At 48.3% G+C, this 25,447-nt stretch overlaps 10 protein-coding genes across 10 annotated transcripts; 4 read left to right on the forward strand and 6 right to left on the reverse strand.

Annotated features, from left to right (window-relative positions):
* Window positions 1-572: 572 nt before the first annotated feature.
* Window positions 573-1,338, reverse strand: BJ212DRAFT_986041 (uncharacterized protein). Its single transcript, XM_041344517.1, has 4 exons — window positions 1,177-1,338; window positions 1,005-1,122; window positions 837-946; window positions 573-780 (listed from the first exon to the last, which is right to left on the reverse strand). Exons 2-4 carry the CDS (start codon window positions 1,110-1,112, stop codon window positions 606-608), a joined length of 393 nt encoding a protein of 130 aa, XP_041196214.1. The 5' UTR covers window positions 1,113-1,122; window positions 1,177-1,338; the 3' UTR covers window positions 573-605.
* Window positions 1,339-1,829: 491 nt separating this feature from the next.
* BJ212DRAFT_1478240 (uncharacterized protein) lies at window positions 1,830-3,924 on the forward strand (the record flags this gene model as incomplete). Its single annotated transcript, XM_041339680.1, has 8 exons — window positions 1,830-1,889; window positions 1,947-2,190; window positions 2,254-2,316; window positions 2,379-2,776; window positions 2,837-3,211; window positions 3,261-3,325; window positions 3,381-3,507; window positions 3,559-3,924. 8 exons carry the CDS (start codon window positions 1,830-1,832, stop codon window positions 3,922-3,924), a joined length of 1,698 nt encoding a protein of 565 aa, XP_041196215.1.
* A 256-nt stretch (window positions 3,925-4,180) lies between these two features.
* Window positions 4,181-4,986, reverse strand: BJ212DRAFT_1265826 (uncharacterized protein; the record flags this gene model as incomplete). Its single annotated transcript, XM_041330519.1, has 2 exons — window positions 4,181-4,710; window positions 4,761-4,986. 2 exons carry the CDS (start codon window positions 4,984-4,986, stop codon window positions 4,181-4,183), a joined length of 756 nt encoding a protein of 251 aa, XP_041196216.1.
* Window positions 4,987-5,057: 71 nt separating this feature from the next.
* Window positions 5,058-7,130, reverse strand: BJ212DRAFT_1337923 (uncharacterized protein). Its single transcript, XM_041334989.1, has 6 exons — window positions 6,987-7,130; window positions 6,693-6,752; window positions 6,510-6,640; window positions 6,207-6,486; window positions 5,990-6,153; window positions 5,058-5,927 (listed from the first exon to the last, which is right to left on the reverse strand). Exons 1-6 carry the CDS (start codon window positions 7,032-7,034, stop codon window positions 5,231-5,233), a joined length of 1,380 nt encoding a protein of 459 aa, XP_041196217.1. The 5' UTR covers window positions 7,035-7,130; the 3' UTR covers window positions 5,058-5,230.
* Window positions 7,131-7,163: 33 nt separating this feature from the next.
* BJ212DRAFT_1337927 (uncharacterized protein) lies at window positions 7,164-10,528 on the reverse strand. The gene is made up of 3 exons (XM_041334990.1): window positions 9,938-10,528; window positions 9,189-9,887; window positions 7,164-9,160 (listed from the first exon to the last, which is right to left on the reverse strand). Exons 1-3 carry the CDS (start codon window positions 10,397-10,399, stop codon window positions 7,331-7,333), a joined length of 2,991 nt encoding a protein of 996 aa, XP_041196218.1. The 5' UTR covers window positions 10,400-10,528; the 3' UTR covers window positions 7,164-7,330.
* On the forward strand, window positions 10,529-11,507 carry BJ212DRAFT_1337929 (Erg28 like protein-domain-containing protein). The gene is made up of 5 exons (XM_041334991.1): window positions 10,529-10,612; window positions 10,666-10,800; window positions 10,857-10,947; window positions 11,003-11,121; window positions 11,173-11,507. The coding sequence occupies exons 1-5, from the start codon at window positions 10,582-10,584 to the stop codon at window positions 11,223-11,225; spliced, it is 429 nt and encodes a 142-aa protein (XP_041196219.1). The 5' UTR covers window positions 10,529-10,581; the 3' UTR covers window positions 11,226-11,507.
* Window positions 11,508-13,443: 1,936 nt separating this feature from the next.
* Window positions 13,444-15,774, forward strand: BJ212DRAFT_1265822 (uncharacterized protein; the record flags this gene model as incomplete). Its single annotated transcript, XM_041330518.1, has 4 exons — window positions 13,444-14,077; window positions 14,136-14,281; window positions 14,332-15,639; window positions 15,700-15,774. The coding sequence occupies 4 exons, from the start codon at window positions 13,444-13,446 to the stop codon at window positions 15,772-15,774; spliced, it is 2,163 nt and encodes a 720-aa protein (XP_041196220.1).
* A 1,228-nt stretch (window positions 15,775-17,002) lies between these two features.
* BJ212DRAFT_1265621 (Sodium/calcium exchanger protein-domain-containing protein) lies at window positions 17,003-19,438 on the forward strand (the record flags this gene model as incomplete). Its single annotated transcript, XM_041330503.1, has 18 exons — window positions 17,003-17,243; window positions 17,299-17,333; window positions 17,387-17,435; window positions 17,489-17,520; window positions 17,572-17,646; window positions 17,702-17,709; window positions 17,768-17,786; window positions 17,842-17,887; window positions 17,937-17,963; window positions 18,011-18,076; window positions 18,131-18,273; window positions 18,333-18,354; window positions 18,404-18,720; window positions 18,776-18,970; window positions 19,021-19,043; window positions 19,100-19,185; window positions 19,235-19,300; window positions 19,350-19,438. The coding sequence occupies 18 exons, from the start codon at window positions 17,003-17,005 to the stop codon at window positions 19,436-19,438; spliced, it is 1,539 nt and encodes a 512-aa protein (XP_041196221.1).
* Window positions 19,439-19,642: 204 nt separating this feature from the next.
* Window positions 19,643-21,429, reverse strand: BJ212DRAFT_986587 (hydroxysteroid dehydrogenase). Its single transcript, XM_041344518.1, has 9 exons — window positions 21,075-21,429; window positions 20,937-21,016; window positions 20,734-20,885; window positions 20,577-20,673; window positions 20,495-20,522; window positions 20,383-20,434; window positions 20,250-20,322; window positions 20,126-20,199; window positions 19,643-20,067 (listed from the first exon to the last, which is right to left on the reverse strand). Exons 1-9 carry the CDS (start codon window positions 21,339-21,341, stop codon window positions 19,982-19,984), a joined length of 909 nt encoding a protein of 302 aa, XP_041196222.1. The 5' UTR covers window positions 21,342-21,429; the 3' UTR covers window positions 19,643-19,981.
* Window positions 21,430-23,453: 2,024 nt separating this feature from the next.
* Window positions 23,454-25,286, reverse strand: BJ212DRAFT_1265474 (autophagy-related protein 17; the record flags this gene model as incomplete). The annotated part of the gene is made up of 8 exons (XM_041330489.1): window positions 23,454-23,656; window positions 23,726-23,918; window positions 23,969-24,095; window positions 24,149-24,227; window positions 24,288-24,528; window positions 24,580-24,903; window positions 24,963-25,025; window positions 25,080-25,286. The coding sequence occupies 8 exons, from the start codon at window positions 25,284-25,286 to the stop codon at window positions 23,454-23,456; spliced, it is 1,437 nt and encodes a 478-aa protein (XP_041196223.1).
* Window positions 25,287-25,447: the final 161 nt, after the last annotated feature.

Here is a 25,447-nt window from a genome sequence, read left to right on the forward strand (position 1 = left end):
CCTTATCATATAGCAATACGAATTTTTTGCATTAAGGTTCGAGCAGGTCGAGCAGTGAGGTGTAAATCTGGCCTAGCGGCTACAGGAATATCTGTCTGACTATCGCTAATCAGGATATAGCTTTAGTCGATCACAGTTACTAACAGGCTGACCTGCTAGAACGAGTAAGCACCTAAAAATGGGATCAGCAACGCACGTTTCAATCGTGAGAATATGTTTACAATTCATGCGTAAGAAATGTGAGTACTTCAGTAGGGATATCTGGTTGGTAGGCAAGTGGGTATGCTCAACTCACAGTACATTGATAGACACATTACACGGTGCCAGTGATTTGCATATTGATACATTTTTCAGATCAGATGAATATACACATGTGTTGCGTCTTGGCTGTATTTCATGGCGCGCACCTAGGTCCCATGGTCATGGAACACATCAACAGTAATATTCAAGACGCCGTGGGCCTGTTCAGTACAGTACAAGAGGAGGATCGTGATGTCGAATGGTCAATCGCGGATGTCCAACATACTTGGAAGAGGTAACGTTTTGTGATGAATTTGGTATTTCGTAGAAAGTGTCAATGATACGGAAACGTCATTTGCCAGATATTATTTTGCCGAAGATCTCGTTAACCCGGCAAACCAACCAGTTTCCCCTCGACGAAGTACACCATTGCCTACGCCATATGGCGAGTGGCATTGACAATGCCGCTGAGGGCTTGAGGCGCAAATGTCGCAAACGTATGAAGGTGAACCACCCTGAATGTCGCGTGTTTTGCCGAGTCTGCAGAGTATAAAACGCGTCAGTCTCGACAGATAACAGGAAAGACTGCCACTGACGTTTGTTTACAAGTGATCCGGCAGGAGTTGCAAGTGTTAGAGTGTTCACTACTGAAAATACACCAGCGCGAGTAGCAGTCTTGGGGAGGTTCTACGTATGTTGACTTTCGCTATTAGGAATGAGTCAAATAGCTTTGAAGTTCTTTCAAGCATAGATGATTACGGTACCTCGTTCTTCTCATTCGCATGCGACAATCGCCTTTCGTTTTCGTCGAAAAGTGGTTCGTTTTGGTGGCACTTGAAGCAAGTGCGGATGGGGACTACAAAGTAACACATGACGGCAACTCTACGAAGATGAAAGGTCAGGATGTCACCAGTCCTAAAGGCAAAGAGAACGCACCAATACAAGTCTATGGTGCAATCAAGAACAGCGAGTCCAATATTCAGAGAGTGCAAAAGTTCTGAAGTCTCTGATGAGCAGGTGACCTGATTATATATACCAGATGAAACTGTGGCACTGTTTCTAAGTCTTCTGATCTACAAAGGTTTCCATTGTTGAATGACGTGGGTGCATACAATCGGAACGCTAGTCGCGGTGAACTGGCTGGATACTGGACTATTTCTGGATTTGACCATGATGTATGGATGATGCCCCTGTCTAGATCATATGAATATGACACGACAAAGTCAAGAGCATCCGTAGAGTCAGACAGTGGATTTCATGATCAATCACGGTCATATGCCTCGCTCTGCGGATTTCTTGATCGATGTGTAGGCCAACTTGGAGTCAGGACTCATGATCACAGGCCTCCCTGACTCGGAATAGCGAAACCATCTGACAAACGTAAACACACATAGACATTGTGTGATCCGTAGACTGGTTAAGTTGCCTGGGCGAAAAGAGAAAGTTGACAGTCGGACGTGTAAAATGAAGACTCGGGAATTCTTTCTCACGCTCATAGCTTGCATGTGTTGCACATGCGGTATTAAAATTTGATCTACGACTCAGACGGGCTGGATGTATAGATTGTTGTATAATTTATCCAGGTACATATGGGCCACAAAGATCAGCGAGATGACTTAAAAGAAACTCTCCGGAAACGGGACGAACAGGTCAGTGGTATAGCACAGTCAGCCAGGGTAATATTATTGATAGGTACATTAATGTAGATTACCTGCCTGGAGGCTCGGATAGACGCCTATATTGCTCGAACTTCAGAAACGCAGGCTCGCCTTCTCAAAACTATTGACACCGTCGATTCTCTAAAGGCTCAACATGTAATCGACTTAGCGGCGAAGGAACACGAGAGGGTAACCTTGTCCCATGAAATTGACCGTTGGAGAACCTTCGCGAAGGTGCTCGAAGTTGAGCGAGATGATCTCAAAGATGTCGTTGAGGACTTGATTCAGAAAGGTGCATGGCAATCTGCAAACGGACGCATGTCTGCCGCTCATGTATCAATGTTGCATTTCTTAGTCCATATGTCCAGTGACTGGAGTATGTGGCCTTGCAGTCGCATGGACATAACAAAACATCTACGTCTGTCCATCCATTATAGCTTCGCGGACGTTGAGACTAAATGCCAAAAAAATAACGCCCAGATCAACTCCCTGAGAACCATTTTAAACCCAGTGATACAAGCTGCAGGGATTCTGAGGATATCTTGGAGTACAGTGCTTCTGTCATAACTAGGCTTCGCACCGAGCTTGACCATGAGCGCAAAGCCCACTGCAAGGTTGTGGAAGAAGCCAACCACCGTATCTCTGAACTGGAGGCTAAAGTTGCCGCACGCGAGGTCGTACTAGAAGCATCCATCCGACACCATCAAAAGAGAGATAATATTAGGTCACCGCTGGACCATTCGCGCCAAGCTCGAACCCCCGAAAGCGAAATGCCACCTCCAAAACCAATGACCGATGAAGACTGTCTCCGTGCATTAGTGGACAGCAACACTCGGAATAAATCTCTTGAGATTGAAATACGGAGTTTAGCACGAAAGGTGGGGATTACATTTTTTGCCACCGTTGATACGATCCTATTGATTACGTGCTCGCTGTAGCTTGAGCGCGCGCGGGACTCCGTGGCTTCACCTGCATGCATTTCAGCAGATGCCACCCCCGTTGTTGGCCCCTCGTCACCGCCGAAATTTGCTTCTCCCGATCACCCGCACCAACCAGTCATCCCGAGGAAACCTCTGACAACTGATACCGAAACTCATTTTACGCCAACACTGCATACAGTATCCATCCTGCCAGCTGACTCACATGTAGTCACACGACCATTATCTTACAATAGTCCCACAGCTTCCTCTGATTCTGCATCACAACGCTCTATTACACAGCTGGATAATCAGATTAATTTATACACCTCCCAACTTGTGGCCTTTAAAGCGGAGAGGAAGGCACTGGTTGAGGTGGCCGTAAGAAAACACAGGGTTCGTGACACGTCAGTCATTGCGTCGTATCACTGAATAATTTTTACAGTTGTCTAATGGAGGGGAACCTCCCGATTTCCTACAAATCTTGGTTATTGAGGAGGAATGCGTGAGGTAGGGTCCCTGACACCATCGTATCATCCGTGCACTCATCCTTACCGTGGCGTAGGCTGGCCTCTCAGGTCTCGCACCTGGAACAAGAACTTCAGCACAGTCGAAGTTCTGCCAAGTCCCGCGAACATGAGTTGCTAAAGGAAATCGACGCTCTCAAACTGTCATTGCATCAGCAGTCACCAGTAGGTGCATCGTCCGTGCAAGAGAGACGCCGCAGTTCACCGAATTACCAGAATCTTTATCACGCACACGACACTCAGCATCTGGATGATGGTATAGATATCGAAAAAAACATGGAACTGGCGACACCTCTGCAGCCCACTGCTATTCTATCATGGAACGATCCTGGTTTAACATCTTTTCCTGTGGACCCGCTCCTGATTCCGCTCCCTTTCTCACCTGAAAGAAAATCATCCCCTATCATCCCATCCCCCCATCCACCGCCACGCCCTTCCAGCCCCCATCCTGTAAAACTCAGGCGACTTGAAGAGGGATTGGAGGTAGCCAGGGCTCAACTGGCCGCGAAGCAGCTGGCCCTCGATCAGCTCAAATTCGATATGGAAGAACTCGAACACTTACTCCCAGAGGAGCCGCCATGATCTCAAAGATAAAATGTATTACTTTGTACTCTTTTCGATTTTGCCCTTGATCTTGGTTTCACGCGCACATCTATTAGTATTTAATGGGGTTGGAAGTTTGTCCATTGATATTTCTGCTGCATGTATCCTGTATCTGTATGACCAAATAGCACTGGTATACTGTATTTTACACTACCTCAGCCTACCATTCACCCTTCGTTATATGCGAGTTAACAAGGGCCTTGCAATCTCCTTAGCACTGTTGACCGCCAGCTTGTTATTTCACGGGAACATAAAGCAATTCCATACGCATATTGCTCCACGGATGATTTCGATCAGGTGCCCTCTTCACAAAGTCAATCTGTGGGGGAGGTGCCGCGACTCTGTGAACCTCTTCAACCTCAGACTCAGCACGAGATGCCGGACGGGATGAGACAGGGGTGTTCGTGTATGATGAGACAGTGTATTTCTTCGTCTTGGAGTTCAAAGATAATATCTTGTGCGTCTGGGCTGCGGGACGAGAAGGAGCGTTTGACAGAACTGGTAGTGTAGCAGAACCAGGGAGAACAGGGAACGCGCCCTCCGCATCGCGTGCTTGCTGGACGATCCGCAACGTCTCCTCTTCCTCTTTTGCTACTTGCTTGGATATCTCCTCATCAAAACGGACAGAAAGAGAGGAACGCGCAATGTCTGAGAGGAGCACTGCAGAACAGTGCGGACATGCGTAGTAGGGCAAGTTGATAACACATAGGATCAATCCGCAACTGCGGCATATGGGGGCATATGGGGAAAGGTCATGTTCTCTTGCTGGATTTAATTTCAGCGTCATAAGCTCTGATCAGTTGAAGAGCCCTTACCTTGGCAGAAACATCCGCCCTTCGGATCCTTCTCTCTGCCAGACGACTTGCGAACGCCCCCGGCGAGCGATTCGAGCTTACGAATCGCTTTGCTTTTGGAAGGTTCTTGGGTTTTACCCTTTCCTTTGCTTTGTTTTTGGGGGGTATGTTGTGGGCGTTGCGCAGGACGTAGACGGTCAGAAGGCAGAGAGCCTGCAGCTTTAGACCAAGCGGTGCCTTGCCGCATGACGGCGATGATCCAGATTGAAAACAGTCCCTGAAGTCAACTTGAACCAGCTACACCATGGACCTCCAGAGCGGCCGCATTGAGTCATTTCCACGATAGAAATACTGGCAAGTAGCAACAGCCGGACATAGGCATTGATACAAAGAAGCAATAACTCGAGCAATAGTAAAACTAGAACGATGGCTAAAGTCTACATACAAAACAAACAGATCCCTGATAATGGCGAATCGAAAGAAGAGATACATCAAGATCCTTGGTTTCTTCTCCATGACGAAAGGCTAAGTGCGCCTATAACGCCCACGACCAACAATGCTGTGCCGGCACCCACTAGGCTGGGAACATACAGATACCATGCGCTATCGATGTCATCCTTGCCCTTGACCTCGTCCATGAAGATAAGCTCTTCTTTCTTCTGCCTTCTTCGGCGTGGGATGATCTCTTGTTCTGAGTAGAGCGAATCCTCTCCAGAATAGACACTTTCCGAGGCAGAAGGATGAATCTCTATAGATGGCATCTCAAGTTCATGGGTGCTTCCAAGGCCATGTTGGGCAACGCCTTCATCAGGAAGGACAGGAATATCAAGATCGGGTTGCAGAGCGCGAGCACGCTCAAAGTATCGACCTGCGGCTTCCCTATCACGCTTCCAAGCTTCTGTGCCACCTTCTCCGGGCTGTGGCTGTGGCGGCATCCTAATGGACGACAACGTAGAATAAGATGCGGACAGGAAGACAGAAGCTGCTCCTTCGATATGAAGAAGACCAGCTTCCAAGAAGAGTTTGGCCAGGCCCGCCGGGCCGCCAATGGATTGAACATAATATGAGACGGTTCCACGTTGCCCTTCTTCAGATGCATCAAGATGGTCCAATGATGTTTGGATAGGTAGATAGTGAGTCACCAATTTCATTGTAGCAGAGGGGAGGTGGCCATGGTGCCACGCTCGTCTGGATAGTCAGACAGGAAGTCAGTCACACATGAAACTGATTTTCAGCTCGGTGTCACATACACAAAGCACTCAAATGCTTCTTCTTTATCTTTCCTGATGTCGTAAAGCTCTATGGCACATAGGACAAGACTTGTGGGGTCCATGTTATATTTGTACTCCAAGCTGGAGTCATATAGCATAGGGACAGGAGCGCATGGGGAAATTTCCTGAGGGATTGGTCCTTGCTGTGTAACCGGTGAGCTCTAGCATGGGTAAGACCCTGACAGCGGAAGCTCACGATTAATGATGGCCAAATAATCGACTGTTCCTTCTCGAGATGAAGCGTTACGAGTCTTCCTGAATTGGAGTGTAGTGACTCCAAGGAGGAGAATGATGATAAAGCATGTACAGGCAATGAAGGCGATCCAGGACTAGAAGTTACAGGAATAGAGTGACGTTGACTCGAACTGCTTGTGTGCTCATCAGCCGAGGAGATAGGCGATGATAATGCGGGTGAAGGAGACACAATCTCCTCTGCGTCGGACACTTGGCCACTTTCCAGAGAAGCTGCGAAGCTGCTTGAAATTTCGGGGTCGGATACAAAGCGAAAGAAGATTGGGTGGACGTTGTCGATATGGTCGAGGTGGTACGCTCCCGAGCGGAAAGACGCCTGTTGCGTGGTTCGAGTTGCCACGCCGAGTTCGCCACGTCGACGTGGCTGTAAAGACGACCCTAAAATTGAAGATCAAGGATTGCAGATCTGTCTTTTCGATGAGAGACTGACTTTCACGATGGGCTGTTGCCCTTTAACCCCAGCGAGTAGATAGTTGCGTTCAATAACAACCTACCGTGACGAACATGAGATTATACGTGGCAAACAAAGTAAGGGTACTGACAACAACGTCTTCTCTCGAGGTTTCATATGGGACAAGTAACAAAACTGTAGCCTGCAATTCGCCCAAGTGTCAGGACTATGAAACAAACCCTTACCCCATTGGCTTCACCTGATCATGCGACTACATAAGTCATGAGAGCGTAAGCCAAATGAAGCGTTAATTATCAGAGTTCCGTGGCTCACCTGGTGCCACGAGTATGAGTGTTTCTGATGCTCGCTCGTCTTCTCCATTTCGTTAATGCTGCCAGTCGTGAACAACGTTGCAGACGTAAACGAGCTCTGTTGAAAGGAGCGGAGTCAGAATGCTGACTCTGCGCATGTACTGCGTGAACTATTGACACCGAGCTTAACTTTGTGACAATGACTAAATTGAGCCGTTAGGCTCGTGTGCATTCTATCATATACTTCTGGGTAGGAAAATAGATGACAGGTATCAGAAGTACTCATGTACAATACAAGCAATGAAAGAGCAGCAAGAAAACAAGGGATGTAGGTAAATAGGATAGCAAAAAGAGTCCTAAGATAATTCAAGGTTTCGATACTTTAGCAGTCAGCGCAATTCTCCTCAACGTGTCCTTTTCAGCCTCCATATGCTGTATCAGCATCCCATCCAATCTCTTCGATGACTCGGCCAGTGCTTGCTGCTCCTTCTGCCAGCGACGCACATTCTCCGAACCAGGCGTGTCCGGCCGCTGCGGTGCGGAGGCATCGACTGTGAGATGTTCCTGTGAGTGCTGCGCAAGCGTAAGATGAGTGAGAGAGTTTGGCGATGCCTTGACATTTGTGAAGTATGGAGTTTTTTGCGGGACGTTGCTGACAGGCTTGTGTCGCTCGGTTGGACTTCCTTGAGAATGCAGCTCATTCGCAGTTCTGGCAAGGTTGGGAGTAGAGCGATTGCCTAGATGCATAAGTGATGGATGGGGAGAGGGTTCAGAGTCTCGGTATACAGTCGTATCCTGGTCTATGTCACTTCTACTATCCTCAGAATCGTCCAAGTCATCCATAGCATTCGGATGGTTCTGGATGTGGTCAAAGAAGGTGGCTGGTGATGAGGGAGGTGGCGCAGAGTGAATGCCAGACGCAAAGCTGTCAACGGAGATTTTGACGTGAAGTGGCAGAGGTAAATGACTTTGGGTACCGTTGTTGTTGAGCATAGGAGAAAATGATTTAAAGGAGCGGAAGGTGCCTTGGCTAAAGTCTGAGGACGAATTATTAAGCGATAATGCTTCATGGAGTCGTGAAGGTCTGGGCTGGTTGGTATTGTTCCCCGAACGATGCGGCGGAGGTGACAGAGCGATGCCTGCTATCGATGAGGAAGGTCTAGGTGGTGGGGACATAGTAGAAAGACGAGGAATTGGGGTAGGCGGCGACATCGAGGAATCTCGCGAGTGTGACAAAGGATCAACGGGAAGTGGCTGGGAGTTAGGGGAATAATAGCCATTTGACCATCTATCCCTAAAGGCGGACGCAGTCGGAGACGGTTGAGAATACTCTGAAGATGATGGCCGACGTCCACCGTCGGTTGCTGGCACTGAGATTGCCAAGGAAGGACGAGACCGAATATCATCAAAAGCGGTCGAATCATCCGTAAACCGAGAGAAACCAGTCAGCGCGGTCATCCTGCTCATGCGATGCGAGGACGGAGGAGATATACTTAATGATGGCAGTGATGGTGGAGTCATCATGGGTGTTCTCCTTAATTCATAGAAATCGGAGAGCATAGGCGAAGAACAGGATTTGCGAAGTGTCCGACAAGGCTCTGTAGAACCCGCGGGAAGATAAGATTGTGAATGAGAGTACTGGGTGTCTCCAAGTCGTCGGCGAGGAGGAGGCGCAAGAGGGGTTTGAGGGACCGGGGTTTCTGCTCGGAGGGGAGTATAGCTGGATAACCGCACATTTTCCCGAGCCGGAAGACGCGCAACAAGATCTTTTCCAGAAGGTGCGCCTGCAGTGGTTGTTGGTGGCTCAGGTTCCTCAAGGTGATCAACTATCGGGTTCTCAATAATCTTCTTGTCTAGCATTTTCCGTGGGTTCATAAGAGCGCGCTGATATAGTGACTCTGACGAGCGCGGATGGTGCGGTAACCTTGTCGGGGTGGACGGAGCCGTGGACAACGACACAACAGACGTTACTGCTGAATTGTTGAGCGAGTGCCCAACAGCCTGATGCAGCAAAGCCTTTCTCCACGCATTCTCTTGTGGATCGAGACTAATGGAATGTCCAGGACTACCTGCGGGAGGCAAGCGCTCGGCTAACACGGCTGCTCCCACAGAGTCCTCAATTCCCAGTCCATGAAGTGCCGAGGCTTGCAAGGCTAGATTGTAGTTGGCTGATGGGGGAGGCACGTCGACTGCTTCCTGTGGGATCAATGATCCCATCAAACACATCAACCTTTGGTCTTCGCACACCCCTATCGCGGTCTGGATGAACGTCTCGACCTTTCAAATCTATCTCCGCTTGCTTTGCAGCAGCAACAAGATCGTCCATTTGCTCACGGACAACGACCACACGTGCAAGGTGCTGGACATTCTTCGGGGATCGGAATGTTTGAGGTACTCCACGTGGTATGTAACCAGACACGGTCGTAGAATCTGATGTAACTCTCAACATCGGAGATCCATCGAAGTAATCTGGGCTAACGGGTTTAGATTTGGATTTTCCAACTCGGAAATAGTCCAGAAATGCAGGAGTGGTTGCTTTTTTGGATGCGTTTATGCCCGGTGCAAAATCGGCCGGACATGGTTTTGAGTGTGCGGGAGGAAGGAAATAATTGTTCTTCACAAGCAACTGAAGACGATATGAGACGTCGTCTGCATTGAATTCCTGCACCCTCATTGGTTCATCGATTTCGAGAGCTGGAATAATAACGCCATGGTCATGTGTCGTCGGTGAGAGGGGAGAAGGAGGTGACTCTGTCCCAATGGAGGTAGTAAGAGGATAAAGTGAGGAAGATGTAGATGATTGTTGCGTCAGCAAGGAGTCACGGACACTGCTTCGTGCATGGTCGCTGTCAGTGGGATTTGGACGGAAGGCAGATGGAGGAGACGTCAGCATTGCTCTATTGCCGCGACCTTTTCCCTTTATCTAGAACTTCGTGAGCTCCACCCGTCTAAGAAAATAGACTCTAAACTCACAGGAATAGTTGGAGTGAATCCTGCTAGCGATTGGGAACCCGGTTGACTTTCGGCAGGGGCTGAAGACCCGTTCTGCTTCACAGACACGCGCAAATCACCTCCTACAGCGCCGAACGTTCCTCCACTCCGTTCTAGATCACCATGTAGTTGCAAGTTCACGGGACTCGAAACCGGACTTCTGGTTGTTTCGAATCGCGTAGTAACCGGAGACAGTAAACGTTCGGAAGAATCAATCCTAACCGGACTAGGAAATGGCTCTGCGCTATTCGCAGCTGAGATGTCCAGCACCTGGTCTTCTTCTGCACGCGTGTCATCTGGCCTAGACTCTGTAGTTATCGCCCGTGTTCGTTTCCTTGTCGTCCGCGAGCGGCGACTTAGACTAGCACCACTACTGCTAATAGTGCTTGCAAGTGAATTCGAGCGTGACGTCCCAGGAAATTTAGAGGAGGAGGGTTCCTGCATGGGTTTCGTCGCTGGCTCATTCGTCCAGTACAAAGTACCAGAGCCGTTATGGGGACAACACAAACCAGGATCTGCAAAACATCCACCTTCCAACAAAAAGCAGTAAAAGGAAACTTACATAAGCCCATATATGGCATCACCCCGTTCAACAAGTTTCAACCATACTAGCACTACTAGCTAAGATGGCTACTCAGAGTCAGATACTGTTGGACTGTGAGTGAAAACATGCTCTTGCTCTATGGCAATCTTAAAAACTCGTGCCTTAGACCTGCCCAAGTCTGAAGGCCTTTTGCCTAAATGGCAACTCATAGTCGCCACAATGGCTGTGTTCAACACTATTCAGAACTTTACGACACTAAAGTTGACCCGCAGGCTCTATGCTGGCGTTCCGTCTGCCTCAAGTATATGACCTTTCATTGATGCCAGAATGTGATTCACGCTAACTTTGTCTTTCCAGTAACAACACTTCAGGCACGAACGTTTGCAGTTTGGACATTAACATCAGCGGTCATACGGGGATATGCTGCGTACAATATCAATAACAAAACGTGGGTTGTTCTCCTCGTGCGAAGCCACAATGATGAACCTCGGGCCCAACTTTAGGATTTATGATATGGCTCTCCTCACGTACCTCATCGCATTTGGGCACTTCACCTCTGAGATTTGCTTCTTCCGCACAGCTAAAATCAATCTACCTGTCCTGAGCCCTGTGATTGTCTCCAGTATGTGTCTTTTGTCAATATTTTTCCATGCATACTCACTACGCCTCACAGCTGCATCACTGATTTGGATGTTGAGACAGTATGATTTCTATGTCACACCTTGATCTAACTATATATGACAAACGCCGAAGTTCATGTCGATTGCCACGTTTGTTCCCTTGAGGAAGCGCACGTTGCAAATTCCATTGTTGCGCAGACCAATAAATCCCGTGACAATCAGTCAATGAAGCTTGAAGTACAATAATTCGCCATCGTTCCGAGCAGGACCCTGATAATCCCTACCGAGGACTGCCCTGGCAGCAGACCTAATTCAGGAGTGGACAGTTTGGGGGTGATCCGGAGGTGGATGCTGGGGAGACATAGCCGCAACCCCCCCCCCCCCCCCCATCTGGAGGTGGACGAGGGGGAGGCCGCGTAAAATTGAGGTTTTCACCTGTCCTCACTCTGCGATGCTGATAATGCACGCTAGCAGCTGATGGTACTTTAACTACTCATCTTCGTCAGCTTCCATGATCTCCGTTGCTCTACTTTGTCGTGGGGGAGCATTCATGGCTTTGAGTGCACCCAATGTCTTCGGGGGTTCCAGAACAAGCTTCTTCAAATTAAGGTCCTCATGGTCCCGTGTCAAGAGAACTCGATGTTGAGTGAAGTGAGCATAGATATATTGTAGAGGGGATGAGCGCGAAGCACTTCACTTGCAGTGCTGCGAGGAAGCTGTCGCTAGACGCCGGGTTACTGGGGGTGTATGTCATTGAGCATTCGAAAAGTTTGAGCTTGATGTGCGGTGAATCGTCGAGGTGCTGATGGTAAACGAGTCAGCACTACTCGAATTCAATGGCGATGTCAATTTCCTATCTTTAGATACAAAGTTAAACGATAAATATTCTTAGACTTGGCTAATTCTGACATATTGTGACAGATATGCAGTAATTGTTTCTATGATCTAGTACCTTCCGGTACTAACTGATACTCGGCCGATATAGATTCTGACATAAACAAGTGTTGTATGTCGGAGCGGTGGGCCTCCTAATAGGACCCACGGGTTTGAAGCGGCCAGGGGGAAATTAAATGTCGGCATTACGATACCATTATTTTAAGGGCCAACCTGACGCATGTCGTTATAAAGGCCCTTGACGGCCTTACGTTGAACGTAGCCCGCCGCGGCACTAAATCTGTAGTCTTTCGAGGTCTTGTAAGGCACTTTGAAGGCGCTGACTAAACTTGTAATCCGGCGGCATTATAATGGCCCTTGAGATTTTTACAAGGGCCTAGCAACGAATTTCACCCTATTCCACCCCCTCCGGAGGTGGACCAAGGGTGGTCCCTAGTAGGGATTATCAGGGGTCCTCTCGGAGCTCGCAGCCTTCCTATAACTCCATTAATCTATGAATATCTCTGAGACGTGGCATTTAATTGACCTCTACCAGCCTCTACCTGCTCACCCAGCTTGAAGGGGAACCGATGGTGATACCGACCCCGTAACCAAGCGCGTATGTTCTAGGACAGTAGAGGACACGCTCTGATGCCAGCGCAGCAACCAGCCAATCGAGCGTCATCCTCACACTCGTTTGCGGGAAACATTTCAGATCGCACGTCATCCTAGATTCCCGAGTGGTCCAATTGCATGAGAGTCACGTTAGAGGTAACGTTGATACGTGTACTGTGAAATGACAGCCGAACATCATGATGATGTCGATGGTGACAGCTAGACATGTCGATGTATGGCGCCAGCGATCGTTCTATGCGGTCAATGACGAGTGATGGCTCGAATAGAAACCCCGCACCAGCAAACAAAATGGTGATCGTATCAAATTATCCGTGGCAGTAGTTAAGTCGTTTTATATTGGATTTCGTAATCATTGCGTGGTCCAGTGCGCTGAGGAAGGGGGCCTATTGCAACGAGATGGTGTGACGTCGCGCCAGTTCCCCCGATTTGAGCCGATGATATGAGCCGAAGTTCCATACCAGAAGATCCGTTGGTACAAGGAGGCACTGCAAAAAAGCTGGGCGGGGTAATAAGACTGCACTAGAGTCTGCCAAGCGTCGTTAGTATTTGAAAACTAGGACATCCGTGAGTTGTGGAATGGTTGAACTCTACTCAACCTTCGTACGTTGGAAGCTCATGAATCTGTGCTGGCATTCTATAAAGGTGCCGCGAACGTAAAATGATGGTCCCCGCATTACATAATTGGGGTCAAGGATTGCCGAGCAGTATATAAGTCGTGTTTTACATTCTTCAATTGTGACTCCATCCAACGATCCGTCGACCAGTTCGCTCATCCCGGCTTTCGCGTTACTCATTGCTTGCTCTTTATAATTTCCATGTCTGCTGTGTTGCAATACCCCCCTGAACTGCTATTTACTATATGCGAATATATTTATGCCGCCGGTCTACCACCTTCCGAGTATGCCAGTTCTCTCGATCCACTCGCAATTGGCGAGTTTGGAACGCCAGCGGCGTTACCATCTTCCATGCCACCGCCAAATTGGAGCGAGCCAGAGGCACGAAAAACCCTTTCACGTCTCTGTTTAGTAAACCATGCCTGGTATGAAGCTGCCAAGCCATGGCTGTGGCACAAGATCGAGGTTCGTTTGCCCAGGAGCTGGCTTGCTCTCTTAGACGAGATCACGACCGATACCGAAGACGATGAAAAGGCTGCTTTGGCCGTCAAAGAATCTATTCAAGCAGCCACTCGCGCTGCTCTAGCTAGTGCTGTGCGCACTGGTGCATCTTCTGACGAAGATGCAGCTAGGAAATGGAAGGAAAGCATTATGGAGTCCTTGACTGGCCCAGATGGTTCCATTCCTCCTGAGCTGTTGACGCCTCCAGTATCTCGCGACCCGAGTCCAAGACGTCTTAGACCGAAGAGTAAAAGTCCTGCTCGGTGGAAGATTATGAGGACAATCAGTGACGCCGTTCAAAATGTTATGGATCTTACTGAACCTGGAGTTTATGGTGAGTTGCTCATTGTCTTACTCTTCATTCTGCCATAATTGACGTACGTTACGTCTAGTCCCGAGGCTTCATGATCCTCGTCCTGGCCGGTTTGTCCGTCATCTAGACTTCAACCACTTTCGTACCATCGGAATGCGTCGTTCCGTAGAAGATTCTGCGACTAGTCGTTTCGTGACCGGCGAACGCGTCGAAGCGCTTCTCAAGGTTTGACATGGCGACATCATTCACTTCCATTGACTAACCATTTAATGCAGGAACTTCCAAACCTAACTGCTTTCGGTGCCACAGAGTACATGGATGGTGCTCTGTCGTTGCCTGTTCTGAACGAACTTTTACTTCGTGGTTCTGCTTCGAGAGGAGGGGGTCGCCCCACCCGTGGGCGAGGAATTGTGACGGAGGATCCCGAAGAAGAGGATCGCGAAAGAAGGAGAGACTGCAAGGACCTTCAGGCCATGGACCTTACTGGCTGTGTCAGCGCAGTTTTCGTGAGCGCCCTGACAGATTTCGTCAATACGCATCTTCTTCACGAGGATGAACAGTCTAGTGGGAGTGACGATGAAGGTCGACGTCAGATTAGACGTACTCGTGCTCGATTTATGCAAGAGGAGCCACTCACGTTCCCAAGGCTTCAGCGCCTTGGACTTCGTGGTGTGAAATCGATTCAACCTCAGATCCTGATGCCTTTCGTCCTCGCATTCCCATCCCTTACTCACCTTGACCTTTCTGCTACCCGAGTCACACCAGAATTACTTATTGCTCTTGGGGGCTCAACCATTCGCCTGCATTCGCTTGCGCTGGCCCGGTGTGTTCACCTAACTGGGTCCTGTATCAGAGAATTCCTCGTTCGTACACCGGCGGCAGCACAAATCCGAGAACTCACGCTATATGGTGACCAAACATTCCGATCTCCGCTCACCACGGATGATCTTGCTGAAATAATATCTTCCGCGCCGTGTTTCACCTCTGGTGAACTTACATACCTCGACCTCTCAAGCGCACCTGTGACTAGAGAGCTTCTCATTAATATCTGCAAACCGCAGCCAAAGCTGCGGTCGCTTGGTCTATCATATATTTCCGATCTCAACTTAGACGTCATCGCTCAATTTTTAAAGAGCAAGGCTATGAATGTCGAGGTACTCACGCTTGTTCAGACTAGCCCTGATCTAGATTGGGGCGGGGTTGGACTTGGCGCACCTCGAGGCTCGGCACAACAGGCGATGATGGCTTTGCACTCTCAGATTATCGGGCCGCTGTGCACGCCCCCCTACATGTCCACTCTGCGTTCGCAGACGGTTGTTATACCTCCTGCTCCCACGCGGCTTCGGGTGATTGAGCTTTCCGCGCCCGCCCTTGCTGCCCTCGGTGCTGGCGCCGGATCCTGGAGAATAATCAGAAGTAAAGGTGGTCGAGGCTGGTATGTCGATACGGCCAGTGGCTGGGTTGGCACGGGGCTCGAGCGAAACCTTCCGAAAGCGCATCCATTTCGTGTTCAAATGTGTCGCCTTGCAGATGCCAACGGGAACGTAAATAGCGGTGTCGGATGGCATGCGAGAAAGATGGAAGTAAGTCATTTACTTGTCATATCCGACGGCAACGGGTCGCTGACTATTGTCACTTTATAGGTTTTACATGGCTGTGGTATGTTGGGACGTGAGGATGGCCTGTACGGTGCCGTTTCGTTTGCTTATCAGGGATAGTGGGATGTCCCTTGGATATCCCGTTCTGTTACGTGCCGTTGACGGCCTCATAAGGATTACTTTGTATGTATTTTAAAGGACTCTAGGAGCAATGTCTGCATCATTTTTCTTTATAAGTACTAGCGAATTTACCCACTAGTGATTTCATGTACTGGATTAATTAGTGCCCTTGGGTGGGCTGAATGTTAATATGGTTGTTCATCAAGCCTTGTGACGCAGGTGATGGCAACATACTCCAAGTGGAGCTCGAGGTCACGATCGTTGAATCGATCATGCACATAGTGAGTGCGTGAAGTCGCGAAGATCAATGACGTCAAGCCTCCATGTCATCCTTGTGTCATGGCGCATGGAGTTAATGCACTGCGGAGCGTGGGCCCTCTGTCGCCCATTGCCAATTGGCTGCACCCTAGTGCTGCCACGACCACTGAAGGAAGTGGTAGGTTGGCAGGCTGCCACTTGGTTGGCGAATATGCTGTGGACCAGGGGTCGCCCACTTGAACATGCCGACGCTGTACAAGTTATACTTGGAGGTTAAGCGCTTAGCGTTGAATTCAAAGCCAGCGGTCCCAACACCTAAAAAAATCTTGCTTGGACTAAGTTGCACCACTGTATGTACTCACCTGCACTAACATGTCCTCGTTGCTTTTGTTCCTGCTCCCGCTTAATTCAACAATCACCGTGTCCGATCGTAGAGCGATGATACTCTCATTCCGTGACACGGCTACTGCCGCACGGTTACAAGTTTTGCATTTACGGTATATCCGAATCCCTTGCAGTATATACTGGTATTGTTCTGTACACTCCAACTATCCACTGCGAACATTACAACTAATACTAAGTACACTATGCAATCCTACCAAGTACTTGCGCTTGAAGGACGGGGATTTCAAGTTATTGTGGCCCGTCACCCGTTAGACTCCCACTGATTACGTACTGGTGGAACTGTCCACCATCTAGAAATCTTTAAACATTCTAGAAGCCTTAAGTACTCTGAGAAGCCACGCCTCCGTTGACTTATTTAAAGCAACGAAACCAACAGCAACCAACCAGTACCACCCCCCATTTGACAAGTCTACAGCATTCGACCCCAATCCAACTCAATTGCTCTATGATAGGTGAGCGTCCTTCGTGTTACTGTCGGATCAAATACAGCTCACCCAATCTGCTACACTGCTCAGCGTCTATTCCCGACCTTCCTATCCAAACTGACGGGTCATCAGATCACAGCATGTTCTCAACAGAAAGAATCATCCGCAGGCACACTGCCACAGAGGCGCACAATCGGTTATCGCATCAGCCGTTTCATGCCAATGTGACGCGTAGAAAAAGCACGAGTGATATCGGTCGTCAAAAAATGGCCTTCCTTCCCACTTTACGAAAGGCTGCAACGTTGATGTTTACCCCGGAGACAGCGATATCCAGAGCCCCCAATACCTGGAGAAGCATTCGCGCCATCATCCTTTCATCATGTACGGGTGGCACTCCTTTGCGGCTTATGGATTGTGTTAATATTTGCTTGCGCAGGGTTCAACGTTCTGCTCGTGTTTATTCCCATATCCGTATGTCATTCTCGTATCAGTTTGTATCATCCCTGACCAATCGTCGTTTGAAGTGGGCAATCAACTTTGCTCTCCCTAATCAACACAGTCTAATCTTTGTCTGTAAGTCGACAAGTTACCTTTTAATTTCCGGATGCTACAGCGTGCTACTCCAGTGACATTTTTTGCCATCATTCCATTGGCCAAGGTGATTACAAGCTCGCTTTTTGGTAGTTGTATCATACTGAGCCACTACCAGCTCCTGGCGTTCGCTACGGACGAACTCTCCATAAGGGTCGGCCAAACTCTGGCAGGTCTTCTAAATGCTACATTGGTTCGTCCCCATCTGCCTATTTCATGATCTCAATCTAACGACTGCAAAATTCTAGGGAAATGCGTCAGTTAAAATATGTTTCTGTCGATCATTATCTAACTATTCATGTTTTTTTTCATAGCGTTGAACTCATCGTTTCAGTGCGTTCTAAGGTTCGCAAACTTGCACAGCAAGATGCTGAGATTTACACTCTAGATCATCGCACTCACAAAATGTGAACTCACAATTGTCCAGTCCTCCTGTATGTCTTCTTATCTCCCGTGCGACCCTAAACTCACAGCTCCTCTCAGTGGTGGGATCTATTTTGAGCAATCTTCGTATGTCTTCTTGCTGTCCATTTTGAAATTAATTGACCACACACCAGTGCTGGTGCTGGGAATGTGCTTCTTTGCCGGGGGTATGCGGTTTTCAGAACAGGGTTTCGGACAAAGTATGCGTGAAATGGTTTTACAATGGGAACCTTCATTCTTACTTTTATGGACAGGTGCTGTGCAACTGAATTCGTCACTGCTTACCATTAGCGTCATTGCCGTTTTACTGCCTGGCGCTTTCAACATGGCATTGCAAGGCCAGTCTACATATAATGCGGCGTCGACATATGACAACATACTAAAGACCAGCCATGGTGTACGTGTCCGATGTCACAACACGTGTAAAATTGTTCTCACACTCTCACCGTCATCCAGGTTGCCATCATTCTCCTTTTCAGTAGGTCAACTAAAGCACAGCTGGTAACCACCTAATTACCTTTGTCTAGTTTATGGTTCATATCTGGTGTTCCAACTGTTTTCACACAAAGCCCTCTATGATGACAGTGGCGCGGACATACAAGAGACAAAAGTCTATGAGGGCCAAAATCCATGGCTACAATTGAGACTCTACCGTCGTAAGAATGCTAAACTTGTACAATCCCCTCGGCCGACGGGTGATGAAGAAGCTGCATCCAATCCTATTGTGCCCGCTGAAGGTACCGACCCAGAACGTCGGTCTGCGTCCACGGAGGACACAGATCCTGAGGTAGAAACATATATGAGTGTCCCTGTGTCCCTCGGGCTTCTGGTCGTTGTAACTGTGGTGCGTACCATTGCCTGTGCTGACAACAATCATTTGAAAGTTGTTCTCGCTCTAGTTGGTGGCTGTTACCGCGGAGTTCCTTGTTGATTCGATTAACGGTTTGACTGAATCTGGCGCCATCAATAAAGAATTTGTTGCCGTGATCTTGCTTCCCATAGTCGGTAATGCAGCGGAACATGTTACTGCTGTCACAGTGTCCGTCAAGGACAAGCTAACCCTGAGCTTGGGTGTTGCTGTCGGATCCAGTATCGTGCGTTTGTTTACCTGGATGTCTTTCTGAGATTGCTCACCGATCTCTAGCAAATTGCACTCTTCGTTATACCGTGAGTTTCTTCGTCGTACCTCCTGTCACTAGTTTTCACTGTTCGTATTTTTACAGGTTCATGGTGACGCTCGCTTGGATTATGGGTAAAAGATTGACGCTCCTCTTTGACCCGTTGGAGTCAATCGTACTCTTCCTATCTGGTGTGTACAAAGTTCAACAGGGTGGCACAATGATTAAACGAATACTCAGTCCTCACCGTGAACTACGTTGTACAGGACGGCAAGTCAAATTGGTTAGAGGGCATGGTTCTCATGTGTAAGTCCGAGCTGTACTTCACCCTGCGTTCATGCTCACCATTGTGCAGGTCTATACTTGATCCTGGCTGTTACATTCTGGTTTTACCCCGGTACGTCGCTGACTGAGATGTTTGTAAATTGCCGAGGTGCTGAGTAGGTCTACCTCAGGCACCCCAGGCATCTTCGCGTGTTAGAAGGACAACGGGCCGGACACTGGGCCAGCTATTCTCCCGGATATGAATTACGACCATGAATACATAATCGCCTTTAGAAGCCAATCCTAGACTAATGACCAGCACAACCGTACCACTCCTTTCAGTACATTCCTTGGGCCTACCAGACTCACAAATAACGACAGTCTGAAACCAACAAGCGTTAATGGATCCCTCTTTATTCCCGTACACGATTTTGATATTTATTTCCTGACTATTTGATTGATACGGACATTATGCCACTGTTTCCATATGTCATTCGCCACCGTGCTAGGTATGTAATTTGTGGTGCCCTGCTGCAAGGACTTGTTCCAGTCTAGTCTAAACAGGAGTTCGGTCGAGCATACTACATCTACTTTGCCGGTGCATGTATATTATCGTGGACTTCATAGCTTTTGGCTAGTATATATGTATGTACATGCGATATCAATTTATTCTTTCTCAAGTGTCGTCGATCACCATACTCGTCGTTACGTACCACATTAGTATTAGAGTTTCGCCATCATATCGGTATCAATGAGCGTCACTGCTGCTGCGGCCAGCACTGTGGTTCCCCGCTCCTTCGTCTTAGTGGCTATACGAGAGAAGGTTTGATGTCAGCAGCTGAAAGAGAAAATGTCTATCGGACGTACAAAAGATCACTTTGCTACCTGTCTTCCACATCTCTGTTACGAGCGTCTCACCAGGGAACACTACACCGGAGAAACTACGGATATAAGAACACAGCGTATCGAGCCTAATAGGGATGGCACTCACCGAACTTTGATATCCTTGTAAGCGCCAAAAGATTGCAGAACATGCTTTCCTGCGATCCCCATGAAGCATAGACCTAAGTTGAGTTTAGGATGTACTGAAATAACCTAGCCTAGGCATAAAGTTCGGATATTACCATGAAGAATGGGCTGATCGAACCCGCCAATTGCCGCGAAGCTAGGATCGATCTATGTTGGAGATGAGGGCTACTCGAACCTCGAGTATATGGCAGGATCAGTGCGACTTACATGTAAAGGATTATAGTCGCCACTTAGTCTATGTACTGGGGTCAGAAAAACGAGAAGGTACAGCAATATATTGAATTCTAACCTGTATAGTGCAGCTTGCGAGGCACTCGTCTTCTCTTCGATCACAGCATCAGGTTGACGCTTCGGGGGTATGTTTACGGCTGTTGCAGCGCCTCTATCTGCAGCAAACTCAGATAAGCCTGAACACGCCAGTGATCGGTTGATAGAAACTTTAATACCTCTGCCAGAACGCTTTCCACCGAAGCCGCCGGCTCCTCGAATGAAGACCGTTATTTGGTTTTCGAAGATGACATTGCCTGTGGCTATATCCTTTGTGTACACTATGGTGGTGACCGAAGCGGCCTTGCCCTTGTCCAGGACTTCCAAGAGCCTGTGCAGCGAAGTTGGGGATTGACGTGAAGATAGCGCAATATAGACAAACCTGGTTTCATTTACAAAGTTTCCCTCTGTGGGTATAGGGCTCCTGATAGCCAAATACTGTTCGCCATGTAGAAGCTTAGCCTGAAGCGCATAATTAAGCTCCCGGGAGTACATTGAATCCTGACGGGGCGCAACTCACAGGATTGAAGTTCGGCAGCCAGCCTAGTGAAATACCAGAACTAGCTGCGAATTGCGGAATCACTCCAAATGTTGGGAGTGCTGCAAACTCCTCGTGGCTTTCGTAGGTCCATTGAAGGTCTTTAGCTGTCGCGCCGATGCCAAGGTTGTAGAGAATAACGTCGCGCTCGGTGTAGCTGAACTCGTGGTCTTCGGGCTTGTCTTTCTTAGCGTCGGCAACAAGCTGAGAATCCTCTGGGTCAGTGAAGACGTCTGGTAGTGTGGACATGGTGGGAGGAGTACTCAAGACGCCACCAGAATCACATGCATGTAATTACCACGCCTGATTACGATCGACCATAAACATCGTCTCTGGTCGGTTTTGGTATACTTGACCTTTTAAAAGAATCTGCTCATGGACCGTAACAGGATATGTATCACTCTAGTTGGTGCCTTGAGCTTGGAGGATTGAATACGCTCGTCAGAATTGAGTCCCTAATCTACACTTCCTGTCACGGTGGCTAATAATTTAGGGATCTGCATAACCCGCGTGGCATACTCGTGCCTTCCCAAGATTTTGTGTTTGCATTGTGCAAAGTACACTCAACTGCAAACGCTAACGCTACCAGATGACTGACCATCATGATGTCCGCTGGCGCCAACATTTTCGTCAGCCTGCGTCTTACCTAGCCCAGCACCATATAGAGCAAGCATACCTGGCCTGCCCAATGCCGGGTTCACTGACTCACTTTTCCACTTAATATTCCTGGCTCTCTCCTTCCATCTACTCCCGGAACAACAGCCCGCGTACTTGCACAAGCTCACCACTAATTACCCGACCCCTCCCTCATCCACTTCCACCACTTCCCCATCACCACCCAACTGATCTGCCCTAAATACGGCGGTGCTGCCACTTGGCACTGAATATTGTGCCGAATTGGTGGGTGTAGTAAGTGTTTGCTTTCTGTTGTGTTTGTGCGACTCGTTTTTTTTTTTTCGAATATTGGATACCACGCTCATTTCATTCATGTCATACTGCCAGCATGGGCTTCCTTTATATTTATTTCTACAGAATATCATGGCGGTGCACGAACTCGTACGCTGGAGCACGCCGTTTAACGTCAACAGCTTCGCAATGTCGGTAGCTTCGACGCCTCCACGGAAGCTCGTGACTATTGAGACGGCTTCTGACACTCGTGCGCACATGTTCACATCTGTTCGCGCTCGCGTCTGCACTTGCCTGAACATCTTGGACCGGTGGGTGTTTTTTCAGTATCTATTATATTTCACGTTTATAAATAGCTAATTTAATACTATTTGTATCCATTACCCGCGGGTAAATGCTGCGCAGGTACGAGTGAGGGTATGAGCTCGCCATACCCAACAAAGAACCGTACCGTTGGTGCGGGTATGGGTTTTTGCCGGGTGTGGCCCCTGGTACCCGGGAGCTTACTCGTGCAGATACCCCATGAGATCTTGTGTGCGGTAGACTATCGTGCAACTGACACGAAGAGACAGAGCTGCTTGGAATTTACCGACCGTGAACTTGCGCGACAATCGTACGGACGTTCAGACAGGATGCGAGCACCAAAAAATGAGTGATTATACCATAGATGGACTGTAGACTGTGTACTTGGAGTGATCGGATCTGAATCATTTTCTACTAGGCTATTCTAATGTACTATGGTTACAAGTCTGCATATGCGCGTTTCAATTATACTTTATGAGATACTCATATCATTGTCCATTGACTTCAATGTTTCCATGATCGCATTGTTCATGAGATGTCGTATAAGAAAAGGATCCAAATGTACGAGGTAGATGCATGAATGAGCCAAGTTGTTCACTTAACTGAGCAAACACCGGACCGGACTGCAGTAGGTTTCCGGGGTGCTAAACATTTAGGCACTCAACAACCATTACTGTTTGAAGAGCATAAATCTTAAACGCTGTGCGTGCCCCTGACATGGCACGTTCCAGCAAAAAGCGTACCATCAACACGTTGAGTTCTCGCCAGTCCCACTACCAATAGATAGTAAGCAGCTCCGGTAGGATGTCATGCGCAAGTCGGGTCTCTGTTATCCGGTCGCGGTGTCAGAGATGCCGTAGTGAGTTCTGGAAGACTCACTTTTGACGCTACAGCGAATCTGGTATGAATTAGCTGTTACCCGTCCTTTTAAGATGTACACACGGTCTGGATCATGCCGATACTAAGTACCATATGGGTGTGAGCTAGGAGGAAGGTTCAATTTGTTATGTAAGTAAACTGTAATTGGGACAGGTGAGGGCAACCTGATCCATCCGTCCCGTAAGTGTGCAATATGTGAAACGTTCTATACACTCTCAGTGCCGGCTGATGACACATCTACCACGGCCAGCTTCTCCTTTGCCTCTAGAGGGTTCAGTGATGATCGTAAGCATAGGTATCGCCATCACTGACCTGCTCTAGGAGATCACTTTCTACCTCAGGCAGGTTCTCCCGAACATCCCCTTCCCGAGGTACAACCTCCCATCTCGTTGGTGGATTCTCGATACACAAGCAGATATCCTCTGGAATATGTCGCCCATGCTCTGCATTGAAAATTTCTCTTGCCTGACGTTCTTCTGAATAATATGATCACTCCTTTAGCAACTACCCCAATAAGCAACCAGAAAAAGACGAATAAAGCTGACCTTCAGTCATTGACCTTAATTCCAAGACAATCCCTTCTATAAACTTTTCTACTGCTTCTTTGTACTGTCTTCTCCTTCCGATCTCAACAAGGAGTTTCTTGAACGAAGTTTGGTACTGGATAAAACGGTGATGAAGGTCTTCAACGATGAGAAGCCGCTCCTGGAGCCCATCGAGAAGCTCTTGGCACTCATTCTGTTGCAAAGGATCAAATACTGATCGCAGCATTTGGCATGAAATATTACCTCGACATCTTGCTGCTTTTGTAGCATGTCAGACATGATCTCACCTAGCTCGTCGAGGTTATCGAGAGTTATAGATTGTGCGGTCAGTCGTTCTTGGGCAGCTGTCTTTGCTGCCACGAGTTGTTGGCTTGGTGAAACATAAGAATGCCACATCATGCATAATGCAAAATGCTAGCTTACTGAGTATCTTCGATCGAGAGTGCTTGTTCTTCTAGCTCAGCCATGATAGAAGGTAGCTCTTCAGTATCACGGTTCATGTCTTCAACGCGTTAGTCAAAGGCTGAAGACCAGACACTGCGCAAAAAGTTGATTACAATACCTTGCAAGTCTTCCTCGCCAAATATTTCTCCAGCTTCACTTTCTTTCAACGCGTCTGCCATTTGCTCATAGTGGGAAGTAAGACTACTGAGGTGGCGTGCCATAAGTTCCGAAGGCTGCTGCTGTGCATTCAATATATCCTCTATCGAAGGCACATTACTAGACGATGGAAGAGAGTCGCGAATGGACGATATAGCAGCCGAGAGAGTTTCTGGGTAATCATACGTTGAAGCCATAATATCCTTTCTGTAGATTGAGTGGGGTGTTCTCCTGAGCATCCACACAAAACTCACGTCTAGCCTTGTTCTATCACTCTCTAGTGCGTCCAGCACATTTTCAATAGCACTGTCGTCCACGAAGTCACGCAGCGTCTTCCATTTGGTCCGGTCTGCGTTCTTGCCGTGACGGTCGAATGGGTTATCCCGTACAGTGGCGGAAGGGCTCTGTTGTGCATTGAAAATTGCATTGTCATTCTTGCCATCAATGGAGTGTTGGCTTCCGAACAGAGAAGAACCAGAAGACGACTGGTGGAAACCAGGTGGTACTAGCTGTGCCCCTAGGGATTCGAGGATATTGTCGAGGGCTTCAGTACGTTGCGAGCGTACAACATCCCATGCCTACATATATAACTGTGTAGAAATGTCACGAGTTCGATACACGGGAGAGCACCACACACCTTAACTTGTTTACCCAGCTGGGCACGTTTATGCTCGATACTCCTAGCAACATTCGCCGCAAGCTAGAATTGTAAAATTTCTAGTGTCAAGTTAAATTGGTGGCAATAATAACGCACCTTAAGCTGCTCAAGGACGGCCTCTGTGATCCACTTAACTTTCGCGTCCAGTGTAAGCACGTCTAACGAACATTGCGCGGACGCGTTTGAAAGACTATTAGCCTTGGAACAAAGTTGTTGACCGTGTTTAAGTGCTTTCTTTGATTGCAGAACTAGAGAAACGAGGTGAGGCTGCTCTGTTTGCTGTCCCGGTGGTGGGGAGGCCATGTCAGTACAGGCTGTTGCCGTCGTCACTACCAAAGAATAGCGGGGTGGCTGTGCCAGTATTCGCTCCGAGTCAGCACACAGCTCCGAGTCTCAGGATCACTGCTAGTACTGTTGACCGCCACCTAGAAGCTCAATCTCACTCTAATATCTTTCTTTCTGGG

Source organism: Suillus subaureus (genome assembly GCF_016647635.1).
Source record: "Suillus subaureus strain MN1 chromosome Unknown BJ212scaffold_7, whole genome shotgun sequence".
NCBI lineage: Eukaryota > Fungi > Basidiomycota > Agaricomycetes > Boletales > Suillaceae > Suillus > Suillus subaureus.

Excerpts from the sequence above, each read along its gene's own strand:
- BJ212DRAFT_986041 (XM_041344517.1), bottom strand. The coding sequence starts at position 1,112 with ATGTGTTACTTTGTAGTCCCCATCCGCACTTGCTTCAAGTGCCACCAA. Across the intron at positions 947-1,004 it reads ATGCGAATGAGAAGAACGAG|CGAAAGTCAACATACGTAGA; the intron begins GTACCGTAATCA and ends CATTCCTAATAG. Across the intron at positions 781-836 it reads CGGATCACTTGTAAACAAAC|ACTCGGCAAAACACGCGACA; the intron begins GTCAGTGGCAGT and ends TATACTCTGCAG.
- BJ212DRAFT_1337923 (XM_041334989.1), bottom strand. The coding sequence starts at position 7,034 with ATGGAGAAGACGAGCGAGCATCAGAAACACTCATACTCGTGGCACCAG. Across the intron at positions 6,154-6,206 it reads TTATTTGGCCATCATTAATC|CAAGGACCAATCCCTCAGGA; the intron begins GTGAGCTTCCGC and ends CCGGTTACACAG. Across the intron at positions 5,928-5,989 it reads GAAGCATTTGAGTGCTTTGT|ACGAGCGTGGCACCATGGCC; the intron begins GTATGTGACACC and ends CTGACTATCCAG.
- BJ212DRAFT_1337927 (XM_041334990.1), bottom strand. The coding sequence starts at position 10,399 with ATGCAGGAACCCTCCTCCTCTAAATTTCCTGGGACGTCACGCTCGAAT. Across the intron at positions 9,888-9,937 it reads GATTCACTCCAACTATTCCT|ATAAAGGGAAAAGGTCGCGG; the intron begins GTGAGTTTAGAG and ends ACGAAGTTCTAG. Across the intron at positions 9,161-9,188 it reads TGCGAAGACCAAAGGTTGAT|GAAGCAGTCGACGTGCCTCC; the intron begins GTGTTTGATGGG and ends TTGATCCCACAG.
- BJ212DRAFT_1337929 (XM_041334991.1), top strand. The coding sequence starts at position 10,582 with ATGGCTACTCAGAGTCAGATACTGTTGGACT. Across the intron at positions 10,613-10,665 it reads GAGTCAGATACTGTTGGACT|ACCTGCCCAAGTCTGAAGGC; the intron begins GTGAGTGAAAAC and ends CTCGTGCCTTAG. Across the intron at positions 10,801-10,856 it reads TGGCGTTCCGTCTGCCTCAA|TAACAACACTTCAGGCACGA; the intron begins GTATATGACCTT and ends TTGTCTTTCCAG.
- BJ212DRAFT_986587 (XM_041344518.1), bottom strand. The coding sequence starts at position 21,341 with ATGTCCACACTACCAGACGTCTTCACTGACCCAGAGGATTCTCAGCTT. Across the intron at positions 21,017-21,074 it reads GGCTGCCGAACTTCAATCCT|GCTAAGCTTCTACATGGCGA; the intron begins GTGAGTTGCGCC and ends TATGCGCTTCAG. Across the intron at positions 20,323-20,382 it reads CGATCAGCCCATTCTTCATG|GTCTATGCTTCATGGGGATC; the intron begins GTAATATCCGAA and ends AACTCAACTTAG.